Source organism: Cyanistes caeruleus, chromosome 16, assembly GCF_971803275.1.
Source record: "Cyanistes caeruleus chromosome 16, bCyaCae1.hap1.1, whole genome shotgun sequence".
NCBI lineage: Eukaryota > Metazoa > Chordata > Aves > Passeriformes > Paridae > Cyanistes > Cyanistes caeruleus.
Window position 1 is genome coordinate 14,961,228 of NC_141716.1, and position 17,107 is coordinate 14,978,334.

Sequence of the window (17,107 nt, forward strand, 5' to 3'; positions counted from 1 at the left end):
GGTTTTTTGAAGAGGGGAGAACAATTTTCAAGATGAAGTTGCAGGGAAGCTCCCTGCTGAAAAATGTGAAGCTTCATCCATCCCACAAACCCCAGCTTGAAAAGACAACAGCACTGGCTTTCTGCACTCCAGAATTCATGTCCTGCATGGGAATTTAAGAGGAGGCTCAGCAGCTGCAAGAATCACAGCCTCATGGAATCATTTCTGTTGGGAAAAACCTTCACAAGCATTGAGCCCAAGCACTCACAAAAGGAGGTGTCACCTTCCCCTCCCTGATGCCCCAGCCACAAGCACTGAAGGACCAGGGGCCTGTTCCATTGGCTTCCAGCCCAAACCTAATCCCTGTGTCAATCATGGAAGCACAGCAAGAAAGGACCCGAGTTCCCACTCCTGCAGCCAGCGGCACTGATGGCATCTGCTCCATGTTGGCATCTGCTCCATGTTGGCATCTGCTCCGTGGCAGGAGGGACTCAGGGATGATCCTGCCCTGGGCTGTCACACTTTGGGTGGGCACTGCCCAACCTGCTCTGGAACTCCTCTTACACCCTCACTGGAGCCATGTCTGCATTTACTGTCCCAGCACCAGCCTGAATTCAGAAGCATATTGTCCCCTACCAGGTCTTGCAGGAGCTTGTTTATTTCCCTTTGCTTTGCGGTTCCTGGAAGCCTGAGCATTTCTTGACTCTGCTTTTCTGCCTGCATGAGCTGCTGAGCTGTCTCTTCCAGTTCCTTTCTCCTGAGAGCTCCCTCTGCTTCCAGCTCTTGTTGCAGGAATTTCACTTGTCCTGCAAACATCACCAACAGCAGGAGTCAGAGTCTTTGCTGACTTTACTGACCTCAGGCCTTTTCAGTGCCTCCAGCCCCACCACTCCTCAGAAGCCCTGTGGACAGAGGTGGCTTTACAGGGTGCTTAGCTTCTCTCAGCAGGGGCGGCACCACAAACAAAGCACACGAGGTCCTCACCTTCTACCACTGCCTTGGCCTGCGTGACTCTGAGCACTTGAGCCTCCAGATGGTTCCTGCTCATCTCCAGCTGAGATATCTGCTGCTGAGCAGCAGACAGGCTGGATTCCAGGCTCTCCTTTGCTGACCTACAAATTGCAAATACAGAGAGACATGAGCTGCTTGCTCCTGACACCCACAGCTGGTTATTCCAGGACAACGAGGCTCAAGATCCCCACACATCAGTAGGGAAAATGGATCACATGGAAACTCTTCCAGAGAAGGCACTTTTGTGCCATTTCCATAGCAAAGCAGGGCCCTCTGAGGGAGTGCCCTGGCCTTCCTTATGGCCTGGCACAGCACACACAGCCCAGCCCAACTTGACCTCAACAGCCAGAGCTTCACTTGCTGTTCCTGACCTATGACACTGGGGAGCTGTGCCCGGACAGGATGGGCTGATGAGCAAAGTCTCAGCCTCTGCTCACAGCCCTTCTGTCATCAGCACTTGCAAGCTGCTCTGCAGGGGGACAGGACAGTCTCTTGTCCTGCTCAACTCCTGACATTTTAATACTCTTGAAAATGGACATAAAGTTACATCATTTTCCAGACACCGTGTATTTAAGAGACTTCAGAACTACTTGGCATGATGCAGAAAAATCTCAAGGTCGTGGTAGCACTTGTAAAAAATACCAACACCCTAAATGCAGAGACTGCTGTTTAAACTCTTGCAAGGTCAAGGAGTAGGCTTGCCACCATTATTTTAGTATTGTTGGCTAAACAGGCAGTAGCCCAATTGGCTTGTCCTTCTTTACAGAGTGAGAGGGACCATGCAAAGGGACTTTGATTGGCTTGGCAGGTGGAGGCCCATCAAGAATTAGAAAGAATCCCCAGAGGTCGTTGAGGATTCCAAAGGGCTTTCCCTGCTGCTTTCTAACCAGCCCTAGCACCTGGCCCACACTTCTCAAGAGTAGGCTTGGAAGCAGAAAGCCTCAAGACTTTCAGCAGGAGCCTCTGGCTTCACCCAGAATCGCAGCGCACTACTCCCAACATCCCCAGGTAAGAGCCTGGAATGCTCAAGATGGAGCTTCAGTTCTGAAGATCAAGATCATGTCAAGCTACTTGGTAACAAACGAGGGATGTTCAATGCCCAGTATAAGGAACCAAACCTAAGAGAAACATGAGCTTGCACTCAACCTCTGCATGCTTTAACTACTACTCAAGTCAGGGCTGGGGGGCTTGCTTTTGACTTCCCACAGGAATGTGCTTGGCAGCACAAACAGGAGCCCAAGGCTGACGAGAGCTTTGTTGGCTTTAGATGTCAGAAAAATAACCTTCATATTGTGACTTTTTTTTCTTTTAAGACACTTCCATTTTATGTCCGTGGAATGTAAAAACATCTGAAAGGCTCTGCTCCCTGCCTTTACCTGGTCTCTGCCAGCTGCTTGGAAAGCTCTTGCCTCTGCTGCTCCATAGCTGCCAGTCGTCCCTTAAAGGCAGCCTTCTCCTGGCCCAGCAGCTCCTTCTCTCTGTGCACCTGGGCCAGTGGTTGCCCTTGGCCAGAGGATTGCTGTCGCAGCTGCTCCAGGGCCCTGCTCGATGACTCTTGCTCCTGGGAAACCTGGAAACAGGACAAGGTACACCTTGAGCCCTTCCTCAATGATGGTGTGTGCCATTTTGAGGCAGCTGTCCACAGCAGTGTCCCTGTCTTCTTCTGCCAGAAACAGCATCTGGGCTGATCTGGCTGGCACAACTCCCACTCCCACAGGTGCTGCCTAGCAATGAGGTGTCCAGAGCCATGGTGACATCATCCCTCCTTTGCTCCAGCAGATCCCTCTGAAGCTGCAATTCCTCCAGTGTCTGCCTCTTGACTTCCAGCTCGCTCTGCAATGAGGGGTCTTCTCCCTCCAGTGCAGCCTCCACTGTACAAGAAGGGCCAAGACAAGTTTTCAAGGGAAAGCCAGTCTCATTTCAAAAACCAACCTCCATCCTGTCCTGCTGCTGGGCCTTTTCCACCTGGGGTGACGTTTCCTTCTGCTGCTCGGTGTTCCTTTGACGCAGCCACAAGGCTCCTGGCTCTGGGATTCCCATGCATTGCTGCAGCTTTTCCCTGGACTTCTCAATGTTTTCACAGCAACTGCAGAGACAAGGCTCAGTCAGAAGAACAAAGAGGCCTCAAGAGTCACCGATCCCATTTCCAGCACTCCAGGCTGGAGCAGGGGGCAGTGGGCTAAGGAAGACCTTGCTCTTTCCCTCCCAAGGAAATCCTCCAGAGGCAAAGGGAAAGGAAGGCAGGATTTTGCCTTCCTTCAGTGAGAAGCAGTGGCTGGGCAGAGGCACGCAAAGAACAGAATTCAGGGAAGCGGTATGGTGAGAAGAAGGAGTCTTCTATTCCAACATGGCTGTGCATCTCCCACACAGCCTTAGGAGTCACAGTAGAGCATGAAAAACCCTGACAGGACGATGCTCAAGAGCCACACATGGTAGGGCAGGTGATTTCTTCACCCAGGAACCTCTGAACTCCCAGACCTGGAAGCAGATTGCATCTGGAATGCAAGAGGAGGAGGAGGAGGAGGAGGAAATGTTCACCCTCTGATTTCTTCTATCAGATCCTCCATCTGCTGATAGCGGCTTGTGACCGTTTGGGTTTCCTCGTCCATTTGACCAATATGTTCCTGCAAGCGCCCACAATTCCCTGAGACTTCCCGAAGCAATGCAAAGGGATCCTGTTTATCCGTGGATGTCAGAGTTGAGAGGATGCTGCCAGGATTGTCAGTGCAGACGATGGAATGGGCCATGCTGTCACTGTCGTCTGTCAGTGCCTGAAAGCCCACATCCAGCTGTTAGTCAGGCATTCTCTTCCTATTCCAAAGGACCACTGAGATGCCTCTTCTGATCCCACAAGAACCAGTGTCCATTCAGTTTCAAAATCCCAGCCAGCTCAGCACAGTTTACTCACCTCAGGGGCTCGGGAGGATTGTCCCTGGTGAGAAAGACCTCGAGCTCCCTGGAAGAGCACAGGGAAGAGCACACTCAGACTTCCCTGGGCATCCTATGCCAGGGCCCCAGCATCCTGACTGGGCAGAATTCCCTGCAAATATCCCATCCATCCCTGCCCTGTCTCAGTGGGAAGCCATTTTCCCTCATCCTGTCCTTGCAGGCCCCTGCCTTAAGTCGCTGTCCAGCTCTCTTGCAGGCCCTTCCTTCATGCATTGATAGGGGCTCTAAGATCACCCTGGAACCTTCTCCCACCTGGACAACCCCAACTCTTGCCTCCTTTGCCCTTGGCACAGGTGCTCCAGCCCTTGGAGCATCTTCCTGTTATCCCCGTGGCCTCCCCTAGGCCACTGGGGATCATCTCAGAAATGTCTGAGAGAAACCCCGGTTTGCCTCTGGGAAGCGCTGAGGCTGCACTGTAAATTAGGCTGAGGGGAAGGCGATGACCCTTGTTTGTGCCCATGGCCCCTCCCGTTGGACAATGATGGAGGAGGAGATGTGGCTGTGCTCTGGGATGGCCAGGTGCCCCCCATTCCCTCCCAGGCCTGTCCCCACAGCAAGCACCAAAGCTGCTGGAGCTCTGGAACAGCAACTGTTAAACCCTTGCTATTCCCAGAGGGAAGCCTTCCCTGAGGCACAGCCCAGGCCCACCCAGGCCCCTGCAGGGCTTGGCACAAGGAGAGCAGTGGCTTTCTCACGCACCCGTCGCATGTCCATCCGCTCCTTGGCACAAACAGTGTCCAAAGTGCAGTGTCCAAAGGCCCTTGGCCTTCGCAGGGTTTAACCCCAGTGTCCAAAGGCCCTTGGCCTTTGCCGGGTCCTAACCCAAATATTCAAACGTTCTTGGCCTTTGCAGGGTCACTAGCACACGATCAAAGTGCTGTTGGCCGTCGCAAGGTCCAAGCCCAAGCTGGGCAGCTGGGCAGGGACCTGGCTCATAACATGAGTTCCAAGTTGCTGCTCCAGGCAGCACCAGTTTTAAGGCTCAGCATTCTCAAGACCCACATGCTCTTCTGGGATGCGATTAGTTCCTGAGTCACAGGAATTCTCCTGTCTTCTCTGACTGTCCTAGTTTAGGGCAAATTAGGAAGGAAAACTCTAAATGGGGATTTCCACAGGGAAATGCCCCTCCCTACCAACTGGTTCAGGAAAAGGAAAAAAAGAAGAAAAAAAAAATTCCTTGGAGAGAAGTGGAAAAAGCTGTTTGTTTAACAGAAATTGAATGATATTAAATAATAAAACCTCTTGCCGTTCGATGGGAAGGCAAATCTAGGAAATAAAAGTCTTTTTCATGTGGTGTAGCTCGGCTCGCTCAGGTTCTTATCAGTCCCTCCGGCGCTGGAAAGTGCCGAGGCCCAGGCCCCGGTGGGCCACAGGCGTGAGCTCCCGGGGTTTGGCTGGGTGTTCAGTCCAGAGCAGGCTTGCACAGATCCAAGAAAATTGGAAAAAAAACAAAGGTCCAGGGAACTCCTCTGCCTCAGCTAGCTAAAACTAACTAAAAGCCAGAGAGAAGCTCTGTCCCGCTGTCTGTCTGTGCTGCCGACACCACAGTCCAGAAGCGGGATGTGTGGGAGTGATGTTTTTCCTTAACACACTGCACGCTTCTTCTTCCCCCTCTCTTGCTCTCAAAGCCAGTCTTAAAGGTGCACAACTTAATATATAACATAAACCAGACGATTTGGGATACCAGTATCATAAAGTCACCCCAGGACACTGACCAAGGGGAGATGTAAGAAAAATCCTAAAAAGGTTCTTGGTGTTTATAAATATTCACGGAAAGTAAAGCTTTGCCTTTAGGACAGCCACCTGAGGAGGAAAAATGGTGTTTCAGGGACTTTTCAAATTCCTACACAGAAATGCCTAGAGCTGCAGTGTTTAAGGCTCATTGTTGTAGTATGTTTATTCAGTTCTGTTAAAATTGTTAGTATTTCGTCTGTTTGATATGTTCCTGGTTGTCTCCCATTTACTGCTTTGGTTGGTTCCATTTGTCTGTTATGTAAACCCCTCCCAGTTTTTCTGAATGTTCCCCGTCAATCACCTTTACCCTGCCCCAGCTCCCCATCCATCCCTGTAAACCCCACCTCTCCTTCCAGCTCCTTCCATGTATGTCATCCCTTCCTCAAAACACTATTGGTTGTTATGTTGTATTCCCGCCTTCTTTGTATCCCCATTGGTCCCTGGTATTGTAACCTCCTCCCCTTACCCCTCCCTCCGCGAGCTCCCATTGGACCCTGGGCACTGTGGAGCCAGCCCAGAGCTCCGGGGTGGCCAAGAGCAGCGTCAGCTCATAAAATGGATTAAGAATCCTGAGACAGCCCCAAGTGCATGTTTTTCCTGCTCTGCTCTCTGTTTGCGAATATATCACTAGGTCTTCTAGGCAGAAGAAAAATCCTGCTGCTTACATCAAAGATTCCTCACTAGGAACAGACCTTCAAGAACCAAATGGGTCTGCTTGGAAGAGCTTTGGCAGGTGTTTTTTGCCCTCATCTTTGATAGTGTTTGTCTGTGTCCTAGGGAGGATTTCTGTGCCCCAGTTGACAGGAACTGCCTTCTGAGCAGGGCACAAATCCTCTGTGCACAAGAGCTGCACCTGCCTTCTCCAGGGCCTGTCTCTCCAGAGACTGATGGCCCAAGGATGTCCCTGCCAAGTTAAGATTCAGAGACTGATGCAGCTTCAAGTCTCTGCTTCCACAAGAGCAGCTTTGGGCTCCTTGAGCACAGCTGCAAAGGAGCAGGACAGCTCCTGGTGAAGGTCTGACAGCTCCTGGCTGGTCCTTGAACAGCTCTCAATGTAGTTCTGCTGGTGGTGCTGTCGGTCTCGGGCCAGCTGTGACTGCAGCAGGGACACCTGAAAGAGGCACAAGGCCCGGCTCAGACAAGCCCACGCTGGCAGCAGCATCCACAGCCCCACGGTACCGGCTGTCAGGGCAGACACAGCCTCGAGCTGCAGCCCTCACCAACACTCTGCCCTCGGGGAAGGGGAAAGGAACAGGCTCCCAGACTGGCCCTGAACAGAGCTCAGATGATCAACAAGTCCAGTCCAAGGCTGCCAAAGCCTTCCCACATACATCCCTCAGCCCCCACAGGTCTAGCAGAGCGAGTTCCAACAGCAGTGAGGAACCCAACTCTCATTTCCAAAGGACACATTTGGGCCACTGACCCCTTGCTCCACAGGCTGTGCATCAGCAGGAGGGCTACTGCTGCTCCCCTGAGCTGCTGGAGCTTCTTTCAGAAGTTGACCTATTTTGCTGCTCAGACTTGGAAACACTGAACGTAAAGGACTCTGGGGGGAACACTCTCCTAAAAGTTCTGATTCTTCTTCCTTCACGTTCCACCTGCACATTGGATGGGAGAAAGGTCACAGAAACCTGTCAGCAAACATGGAGCAAAAGAACCTCTGGACATCAATGCAAGATCTCTGCTCTGAGAGCCTGAATTGCACCAGACAACACTGGGGGCAAAAAGCTCTCGCTGGGGGCTGCGCAAGAGAGGCCAGGGTGTGTCCAGGGACACGGGGCCAGGGAGGGAGACAGTGCAGTGAAGGCACCTTTGAGAAAGCCATGGGCTGCCGCAAGAGACAGAACAAACAAAAGGCTGTGCCTGCAGCAGGGACAGGGAGAGGCAAGGAAACAAGCAGGGCACTGCAAAGCACTGCCTGGGCAAACGTGCTGTGCTCCAGAGGAGCCTGAGGCTCTGTGGAGGCACAGAAAGCCCATTTTACGTGCTCAAAAGTTCTCCTGGGCTCAGTGGTTCATTCAGGCATCATCTGCTGATGCAAGCGGTTGCTGAGGTTCCAGCCTGCTCTGTGAGACAAGTAACAGCTGCTCCTCTTGTGCTCCAACAGCCTGCTGGGGATTCAGAGGGGAGATGATTGCCTTATTTCAAACACCACAAGAGCTGTCCCTCAGAAATCTCCATCTTGGCAAGCATCCTCGAGGCACCAGTAGTGCAGCTGCTGCTGCTCAGATCTCTTGGTACAAAACTCTGCTGGGTTTAGTCCATCGCCCTGCTCACCTGCTCCATTCCCTCCCACACCAAATCCAAATCCCCACGTGTTGCCATGATCTTGTGTGAGCACAGGAGAAGCAGCTCCCCATGCCCAGCATTTGGCCTGCAGCTGATCTGAACAGCAAACTCCAGAGCTGTAGCAGTCATTCTGGGCATGCCAGGAAACAATCTGCCAGTCAATGGTCTCTGGCTGGGGCCAGGCAGACAGACAAGGCTGCCTGCTGCAGCTTGGGCTGCTTTGGCCAAGCAGGCCTGGACTCACAGGGATATAGAGTCCCACTTCTTTATGGGAAATATCACTGGAATCCTTCAGGGACATTGGAGTGGACTGAAGGTCAGTGCCTGTGCCTACCTGGAGATGAGACTGGCCCATGCAGTTGTCAGGAGATTTTCTCTGCAGGATTACAAAGTTTTTCTTCAGAGTCCCTTTGGCCATTTCGCTCTTCCTCAGTGCAGCACTCAGGAGTTGAGCATTCTCTGTCCCTTTGATTTCTTCTCTTCCTCTCTTCTTCAAGGCAGCAGCAGTCCCATGGTCCAACTCTTCTTGCATGTCTTCCCTCTCCACTTCCAATTCCTGGGTTATCTTCTTCCCTCTTTGGATGTCAGGTGCACCCATGTCCTTTTCCAGGTCTCTCAGCTGCTGGTGGTACAATTCCCGTTCATGCTGCCAAAACAGGGAGAAGAAGACTCATTCATTGCCTCCCTTGGTTTGCTTCTCATACCAGATCTGGACTCCTGCTGCAGGGGCAGGCACGTGCTGCCCCACTCTCTCTCTGCCTCTCGGGCTGCTGCAGACCTTGGCTGGGCCCCCCTTGACGCTGCCTCTTTCCCAGCTCGCTCAGCCCATCCCAGCTTCCTTTCTGCCTGTCCCCGACCTCTGGCAGCTCCACTCCCGTGTTCCTTTGGGCACGAGCTGCCAGAACTGCAGCCAGGATTTCAAGTCAATGCTAAGCAGGATTTAGGCAGTGCCATGAGGATGTGCTCTCCATCAGGAAGGAGGAGCAAACACCCTCAGCATTTCATTCCAAGGCCTTGGGGCAACAGGAGTGGTTTTCCAACACTCCTGTGTAGACTTTCCATGGCAGCATCCCCGAGAGCCCCACTGCCCTCTCTTGCAGCACCAATGGCCAGATCAGTCATTCCCTGCTGCCACTCAGGACGAGTTCTCCCCTTGCAGGCACACGTCCTGATCTTCATCAGCACCTGGCTTTCCTCTCTTCTCTCCCCACTGCCTGCTCTCACACGGCCAAGGCCAAACACCTTTCAATTAACAGCAACCTAGGTCTTCTCATCCCTCCTGCCAGCTCCAGATATTTAGAAATCTGAACATGGATTTGGACACCAGAAATTGCCCAAACCATGCAATGTCAATGGAGACAGTGTGGACATGGAGAACTAAAGCTTCCAGGGCACAGAACTCCAGCATGGAGGAAAATCAGCAGCCTCAGTGCTAACTGGCTTTGACATGGCTACAACATCATTTCCTCCTTGTTCAGAAGAATGCAATTAGGAAAGTTAAACTGGAAAAAGGTGCTCCTTAGAACTGGTAACACAAGGTGCAAACATAGCTAGGAAATGGCCCTTTGTGGCATCTGCCATTCTCACCAGCACATCCTTCCTTTCCTTCTCCTGGCTCTCCAGTTTCCTCTGCAGTGATGCCACCTCCTGACGAACAGTCACAGCCTCTTCCTTCAAGGCAGTTTCTAGAGAGGTCTTCTGCTGTTCTGCCCTCCATATTGCTGCAGGAGGTGTTATAAATACACTAGAAAAAGATATATAAGAAAAGGTTTTTATTAATTATAGCAAGCCAGCAATAAGCAAAGTCGGCGCCGGGCGGCAGGGAGGAGGAGGAGAAACCTCTTCTCCACGGAGCTGCCGCGCTTCCCGCTTCCCTGTTTGTCCTTTTATTCGTTTCGGCCTCCTGGTGATGTGGCTTTCTTCCGGCGTTTCTGAGCATGCGTCTCTGGTCATTAGATGATCCTTTTCTACCCTCTTGTGGTCGTAGAAGGGAGGCTTCAAGTCTTCCTCACTCCTGTTCCATTGACCTTTTCTCACTGTTTCTCTCTCCAAGTTTATCTTGTCCTAGTGTTCCAGGAATTTCTGCTAGGCTGTTATTAATTATGCCAACTTCAGCGAGTTAGTGGCCTTCAAACCCCTTTCTCAACTTTATATCTAAAGTACAATTTCGCAAAGCATTCTATCATATCTATATATTTAGGCGAACAAAAGAGTTTCTATCTATCACAAACCCCCCTTTTTCTATTTTTTTTACTTTTGTTCGCTGAATCTTTGTAGTTCTTTTCTACTTAATTCTAAATAATCTTCTGTTTCTTCTCCCTTTAAAGCTTCATATTTGGCATGTATTAACATAAGGTGTGCTGCTTCTAATCTGTTTTTTACGATATTAATAATTTTATTGAGAATGCAAAGGCCTAAAGTAAGTATTAAAATTAGTAAAATTAAGGGCCCCATTATGGTGGATAATAAAGTAGTTAACCAGGGGGAATAATTAAACCAAGATTCATACCAGTTTTGGTGCATTTCTTGTTCTTTTTTTCTCTTTTCCAGTCCTTCCTGTAATTTAGCCATGGTCTCTCTTACTATTCCACTTTTATTTACATATACACAACATTCTTCTTTAAGGGCAGCACAAAGGCCTCCTTGTCGTAAAAATAATAGATTTAATCCCCTTCTATTTTGTAAGGCCACTTCAGCCAGTGAGTCTAGGGAGTCTGTGAGATCTTTTATAGATTTATCAATCCTTCTTAAATCTTCATCTACTAAAATTCTAAGCTCTTTGAGCCCCTGGTGCTGATTTACTAAGGATGCTACACCTGTTCCCAATCCAGCCCCTCCTATGCCTAGCAATACAGCTACTGTTAGTGCTGTGAGGGGTTCTCGCTTCACTAAATGATGTTCTGGGTTTTGATATTGTGTATACACATATTCTTCAGAATGATAAATAATCCTGGGAACTATTATAACCTGTATGCAGAATTCATAGGTTTCATTAAAGGTTGTTATAGAAACACATGGAGTTACTCCTAAAGTGTTACAAACCCATTTAGTATTAGGTGCTGGAATCAGCCACTGAGCTGGCTTGCGAGGGTCATTAATCTGTATTTTTGTTTGGCATAAGTAGTTCTTATCTAGGGGCACATTTCCCACACATTTCCCTTTTCCAGTGACTCGAGATAAGGTTATTCCTGGAGTATTTTCCCTTCCCGATTTCCATAAGCAAGCAGCAGGATTGGTAGCATTCACTCTCTTTGGTTCTGCTATGGAACCTATGGCTTCATAAAAAGGTGGGTTAATGTTATAACATAACCAACATTCTCTAGTTAAATTTGGATGTGTATCATTTAATACTCTAAAGGTAGCTTGCAGAATTTTCCAAAGAGCTTCATTTCCATACTCTTGGGGTGTCTCTACCGTGGTTAATACTTGGGTGTTATTTTCTAATTTTTCTGAATGGTTATTCTGATCCCTTACTTTAGGGTCTTCTACTCCCCACACCACTGGATTTGGTCCAACAGATCCCGAGTCATGGGGAACCACCTCTTTCTTTATGAGTATATGCACCCCCCGATCCCTTCCGGGTTCCCATACTCTGAGACCCCAGGTTCTTCCCAATAACCACCCAGGATCTTGGGATTCTGTAATATTCTGTATATAGTGAAATTTACAAGTTCCAATATATGTTATCTCCCCTGAGGGGCCTATCCAGGGCTTTACACATCCGTGTGGACCCCCTTCGACCTTTAGATACTTATCTGGGTTCTGTACTTGCCATCCCATGGAAATTGTTTCACAGCCCCAATATTTACAGTAAAATTCTCCGGGATAATTACAATATCCTCTGCCTGGGTTAGAAGCTGGGCACATGTATAATACCTTATGACCAGGTGGGAAATAATTAATACCCTTCCACTTAATGAGAGAGTCTAGTGTAACTTGAAAGCTAGGGGCTCCAGAGGTAATTTGTGATTGAATAATAACCTGGTCTTCCCATCGAATTAAGGACCAGTTAAAGGGTTCATGTGTCTTACTTGAACAAAGGTTAAATGTGCTAATTAAAATTATAAATGTTACTGACCTTTTTAATGAGCATTGGTTTCCCTTGCTATAATAGAGGCTTTTCCTTTGTAAAATACTAATTTGGGCTTCCCATAAATTATTTTGCTGGGCTGTCTTATTCCCATTCTTGTGGCATTTCCAGGACCATGACCTTTTGGTCCCATGTATATTGGAGTGTTTCCCTCCACAGTTTATTACTCCTCTGCCTCTCCCGTCGTCGACCCGGTTGCCTCGGGCCACGGGGTGTACCATCTTCTCGGCAGCAAGAGTATTCTTCAGGAGGGAGATTACTCCTTTTTTTATTCTTTCTTTGTATATATTTTTCCCAATTTCTATGTTTTACTAAAGGGGTATCACACCTCAATTCCTGAAGCCTCCGTCTGCACAACCCAGCTACTATATTTACTACAAAAGGTGCAGATTCGTTTGGCTGGTAACAATAATACAAGGAATTGACTCCTTTTGAGTAAGTGGCCCACCACTTTTCTGATCCTTTTTCAAATTCCCCTGCCTGTGTTTTGGTTCTTAAGGCCCAATCAGTGAGTCTTCTCTGGGCAATGTAGCAAAATCTACACACCCCTCTCGGTGGGTAGCCTCTATGACAGTGGGTCCACCAATGTTCTTCACATACTATACATTTAAAACAAACAAAAGGGTAACAATTCTGGCATACAGCACAACCTATTTTAACATTTCTATTATATATTTCCTCACTACTAGATGGGGGTATCTTATATTCTATATAAAAGCCTTTATGGAGTTTACTATTCATAAGTCTCTATGCAGATTAATAATTTTCAGATATCATTTTTTTTTCCAGGATATTTGAAGTCTCAGGTCCCCAGCCGGGCTAACCACTTTCTAGTTATTAGTTTGTTTTTGGTGGCTCCACAGGTCCCTTAATTCGACTTGCATGTGTCCATCCTTTCTCTGCGGTTCGGATTGCAGAATCAGTTGTTAGTAAGACTTGATACGGTCCTTCCCACTTCGGTGTTAGGGGATTCTCTTTCCAACTTCTTATCAACACCCAATCTCCGGGTTGTACCTGATGTAATATAAAATCCAATGGTGGTCTTTGAGCTAGCATTCCTTTTTCCCATAATGCCTTCTTATACTTCATTAATTTTATTAAGTACTTATTGATATATTGGTCACTCACATTTGGATGTGTTTGAACTTCTTCTGTATTATAAGGCATCCCATATAACATCTCAAAAGGGGAAATTCCCAAATCTGCCCTTGGCTGAGTTCGAATATTTAGAAGGGCTAGTGGAACACATTTGACCCATGATAGTTTTGTTTCCATCACCAGTTTAGTAAGTTGTTTTTTTATTTCCCCATTCATTCTTTCTACTCTCCCAGAACTTTGAGGGTGCCAAGGGGTGTGTTGTTCCCACTTTATTCCTAATGCCTCCGACACCTCTTGGGTTATTTTTGATGTAAAATGGGGACCTTTGTCAGAATCTATTGTCTCTGGTACCCCATACCTGGGAATTATTTCTTCCAATAACACCTTTACAACTGTTCGTGAAGTTTCCCTAGATGTAGGGAAAGCTTCTACAAAATGGGTGAGATGATCCACTAGGACCAGGAGATATTTAAGTCTCCCTACCTTTGGTAGTTCTGTAAAGTCAATTTGAATATTTGCAAAAGGTCTTTTTGCCAAGGGTCTCCCTCCATAAGGTAATTTTCTAAGATTTTTCCTATTTGCTTTTAAACATGGGAGGCAGCTTCTAGTAATTTGCTTAGCTAAGTCTCGAATACCTTTGCTCATATACTTTGCTGCAAAATAGTCTATTAGTCCTTGTGCTCCCCAACGTGTCCTTTGATGTATTTTTTCTAATATTCTCTGAGCTATGGCTTTTGGTAGTACTTCCCGGCCATCTGGAAGGAACCATCTCCCCTCTGAGTTTTCTACCGCCCCTGTCTCTGGGAGTTTTAATCTCTCTTCCTCAGTAAATTTACTTCTTAAACCACTATCCTTATGTTCCATAATTTCTTCATGCCCCCCTTTTTCTTTTAGGACCATTGTCCGTAATGCCGCCCGTTTTGCCTCCTGATCTGCAGCATTATTTCCCCTACTCCTCAAGTCCATTCCCTTCTGATGTCCTTTCAAATGAACCACGGCCAACCTTTTGGGCCCTCTCAGGGCCTTTAATACTGCAATTATGAGTTTTTGATGGACTAAATCTTTCCCTTGGGAATTTATTAAACCTCTTTCTTCCCACAATTTACCAAACGTATGCACCACCCCATAACTATATCTGGAATCTGCATATATTGTCCCCTCCTTCCCTTCTAATAATTCCAATGCTCTTAATACTGCATACAATTCACAGGCTTGGGCTGACCAGGATTTATCTAATGGACCTGATTCTAGGACTTGCAAATCAGGTCCTCTTACTATGGCATAGCCTGTTTTCCTCTTTCCTTTTATTACTCTGGAGGACCCATCCACAAACAACTTTTCTCCGCTTTCTAATTCCTCTTCTTCTAAATCAGGTCTAATTTTGGTCTGTTCCTCAATTGTAGTTATACAATCACGTATCAGGGATTTTCCTTCGGGTTCTCCATACAAAAATGCAGCCGGATTTTGTAAAGTGGTGGTTTCTAATATTAAGTTTGGGGCCTCAACTAAAACTCCTTCATATTTTAAAAGTCTAGCATCTGAAATCCACTTATCCGCCTTTTGTTGTAACACACCCCGAATATTATGGGGGGACATTACCTTCAAATTGCTATTAAAGGTAATTTTCCTAGCTTCCTCTACCAGCAGGGCACATCCTGCTATTACTTGCAGACAAGTTGGCCAGCCCTTACTCACGGGGTCCAAAATCTTTGATAGATACCCTATCGGCTTCTTTTTCCCTGCCCACTCTTGAGTCAGGACTCCGAAGGCAATTCCATCCTCCACATTTACAAACAAATAAAAAGGTCTTCTTAAATCTGGGAGACTCAAGACAGGAGCATGAATTAAACTCTCTTTTAGCTCCTGAAATTTTTCTGTATCTTCTAAACTCCATTTCATTAATCCCTCTTGTGTCAATTTATGATACAAAAATTTAACTTTACCACTATAATTTTCAATCCACTGTCTACAGTATCCTGTTAATCCCAAGATTTGACGTACCTGTCTTTTATTTTTTGGAATTGGTAATGATAAAATTCCTTGTACTCTCTCAGGATCTATCTTTTTTTTTCCTTCCTTCAGATAATGACCTAAATATTTTACCTCTTTTTCAACGAATTGGAGCTTTGCTTTGGATACTTTCAATCCCTTTAAACTCAGAAAATTTAATAACTTAATACTTTCTCTCCTTACGTCTTCTTCTTCTTTCCCAGCTAAAAGTAAATCATCCACATATTGTATCAAGGTCACTCCCGGGTCTATTTGATAATCCTGTAAAACCTGTTCTAATGCTTGCCCAAATAAATTAGGGGATTCCGTGAATCCCTGGGGCAATACCGTCCATCTCAGTTGTTGTCTCCTCCCCGTATCTGGATCTTCCCATTCAAAAGCGAAATAATCTCGACTAGCCTCATCCAGAGGGCAGGCCCAGAATGCATCTTTTAAATCTATAACACTGTACCACAAACTGTCAGGCCCCAACTTGCTTAGTAACGTGTACGGATTTGCAACTACGGGGAACCGTGCTACTGGACGTTTGTTAATTTCTCTTAAATCTTGTACCAAACGATAAATCCCATCTGGCTTCTTTACTGGCAGTATGGGTGTGTTAAAAGGTGACATACATGGTTCTAATAGTCCCTTGCTTAACAATCTATCAATTTCTGGTTTCAACCCTCTTCGTCCCTCAAGTGACAAGGGATATTGTTTTATTCTGACTGGAATTTCTGGGTTTTTAATAGTGACCGAGAATGGGGTTATCTTCAGTTGTCCCACACTCTCAGGTGTATACCACACTTCTGGGTTTATTTTATCTTCATCTTCTACTCTTAAAGGACATAATCTTATTTTCCACTCCCTATCAACTACATCTAAATGTATTCCCAATTCAATAATTAAATCTCGTCCCAACAAATTATAATCTGCTTCTGGTACTAACAAATTTTCCCACCCCAATCTTTGACTCTGATTCTATTATCACATCTTTAATAACCCCCACTTCAAAGGGTTCCCCCTTTGCTCCCACTACCGTGGCAGTTTCTTTAGATATACTACATCCTGTAGGTAAAAACTGAATGGTTGATCTCTCAGCTCCAGTATCCACCAAGAAGGTTATTTCTTGGTGCTGGGGACCCACTTTTAGCTTTATCAAGGGCTCTTTCTGGTGGTCTTGGGTCCCTAAAAAGAAGAGCCCCTGACTCCCCTAGTCTTCTTTGAACATCTTTTCATCCTTAATCCTTACCCTACATTCTCTTTTAAAATGTCCTTTCTTTCCACAATAAAAACAAGTCTTAGCGTTTTGTTGTTCCTTTGAATCTCTAATTGGTCTCTGTTGTTTCCCTTTCCATGTTTGATCCCTACTCTCTCTCACAGCAGCCGCCATCATTTTAATCTGCCTCTTCTGAGCCTCCTCTTCCCTTCTAACATACACTTTTTGTGCTTCTGTCAAAAGTTCATCCAAACTTTTATCTTGCCACCCATCCAATTTTTCTATCTTCTTCCGAATATCCTCCCAGGCTTTTGCCACAAATTGTGTTTTAAGCAATGCTTGTCCCAATTGAGTATCTGGATTCATTCCAGAATATAATTGAAAATTTTTTCTTAGTCTCTCTAACCATTCTGTAGGAGTTTCATCTTTCCTCTGCCTCTCATTAAATGCTTTATTAATATTATGACCCCTTGGGACTGCCTCCCTAATTCCCTGGATTATAATAGTTCTTAAATCCTGCATGTGCACTCTATGGGCTGGATTCTGATGATCCCAATGGGGATTTTGGAGGGGCCACTTTACATCGGCCAGTGGTCCCTGGGCATGCTGAGCATCCCAGATACGCATTCCTTCCCTTCTAATCATGTTTCTCTCTTCTGCCGTAAATAAAATACTCAAAATGGATTGTAATTCTTCCCAAGTGTATATATTAGGTCCTAAGAATTGATCAACTCTTTCTGCAACCCCCA

The 17,107-nt window shown here is 46.8% G+C and overlaps 4 protein-coding genes across 4 annotated transcripts in view; 2 read left to right on the top strand and 2 right to left on the bottom strand.

Annotated features, from left to right (window-relative positions):
- Positions 1-17,107, top strand: part of LOC147650263 (uncharacterized) — a 241,358-nt gene that overhangs the window by 195,371 nt on the left and 28,880 nt on the right. The window lies entirely within an intron of this gene.
- LOC147650267 (maestro heat-like repeat-containing protein family member 7) overlaps positions 1-17,107 on the top strand; it is a 285,583-nt gene that overhangs the window by 163,457 nt on the left and 105,019 nt on the right. The gene's annotated exons all lie outside the window — the stretch shown is intronic.
- The window catches only part of LOC147650270 (maestro heat-like repeat-containing protein family member 7), a 226,296-nt gene that overhangs the window by 120,197 nt on the left and 88,992 nt on the right, over positions 1-17,107 (bottom strand). The gene's annotated exons all lie outside the window — the stretch shown is intronic.
- The window catches only part of LOC111942142 (uncharacterized), an 85,639-nt gene that overhangs the window by 29,271 nt on the left and 39,261 nt on the right, over positions 1-17,107 (bottom strand). The window contains exons 6-8 of the mRNA XM_086853495.1: positions 9,550-9,683; positions 8,297-8,608; positions 7,658-7,781 (exon numbers count right to left, since the gene is read on the bottom strand). Of these exons, the coding sequence (XP_086709621.1) occupies positions 7,692-7,781; positions 8,297-8,608; positions 9,550-9,683 (536 nt within the window). The 3' untranslated portion in view covers positions 7,658-7,691. The remainder of the gene's footprint in view (positions 1-7,657; positions 7,782-8,296; positions 8,609-9,549; positions 9,684-17,107) is intronic.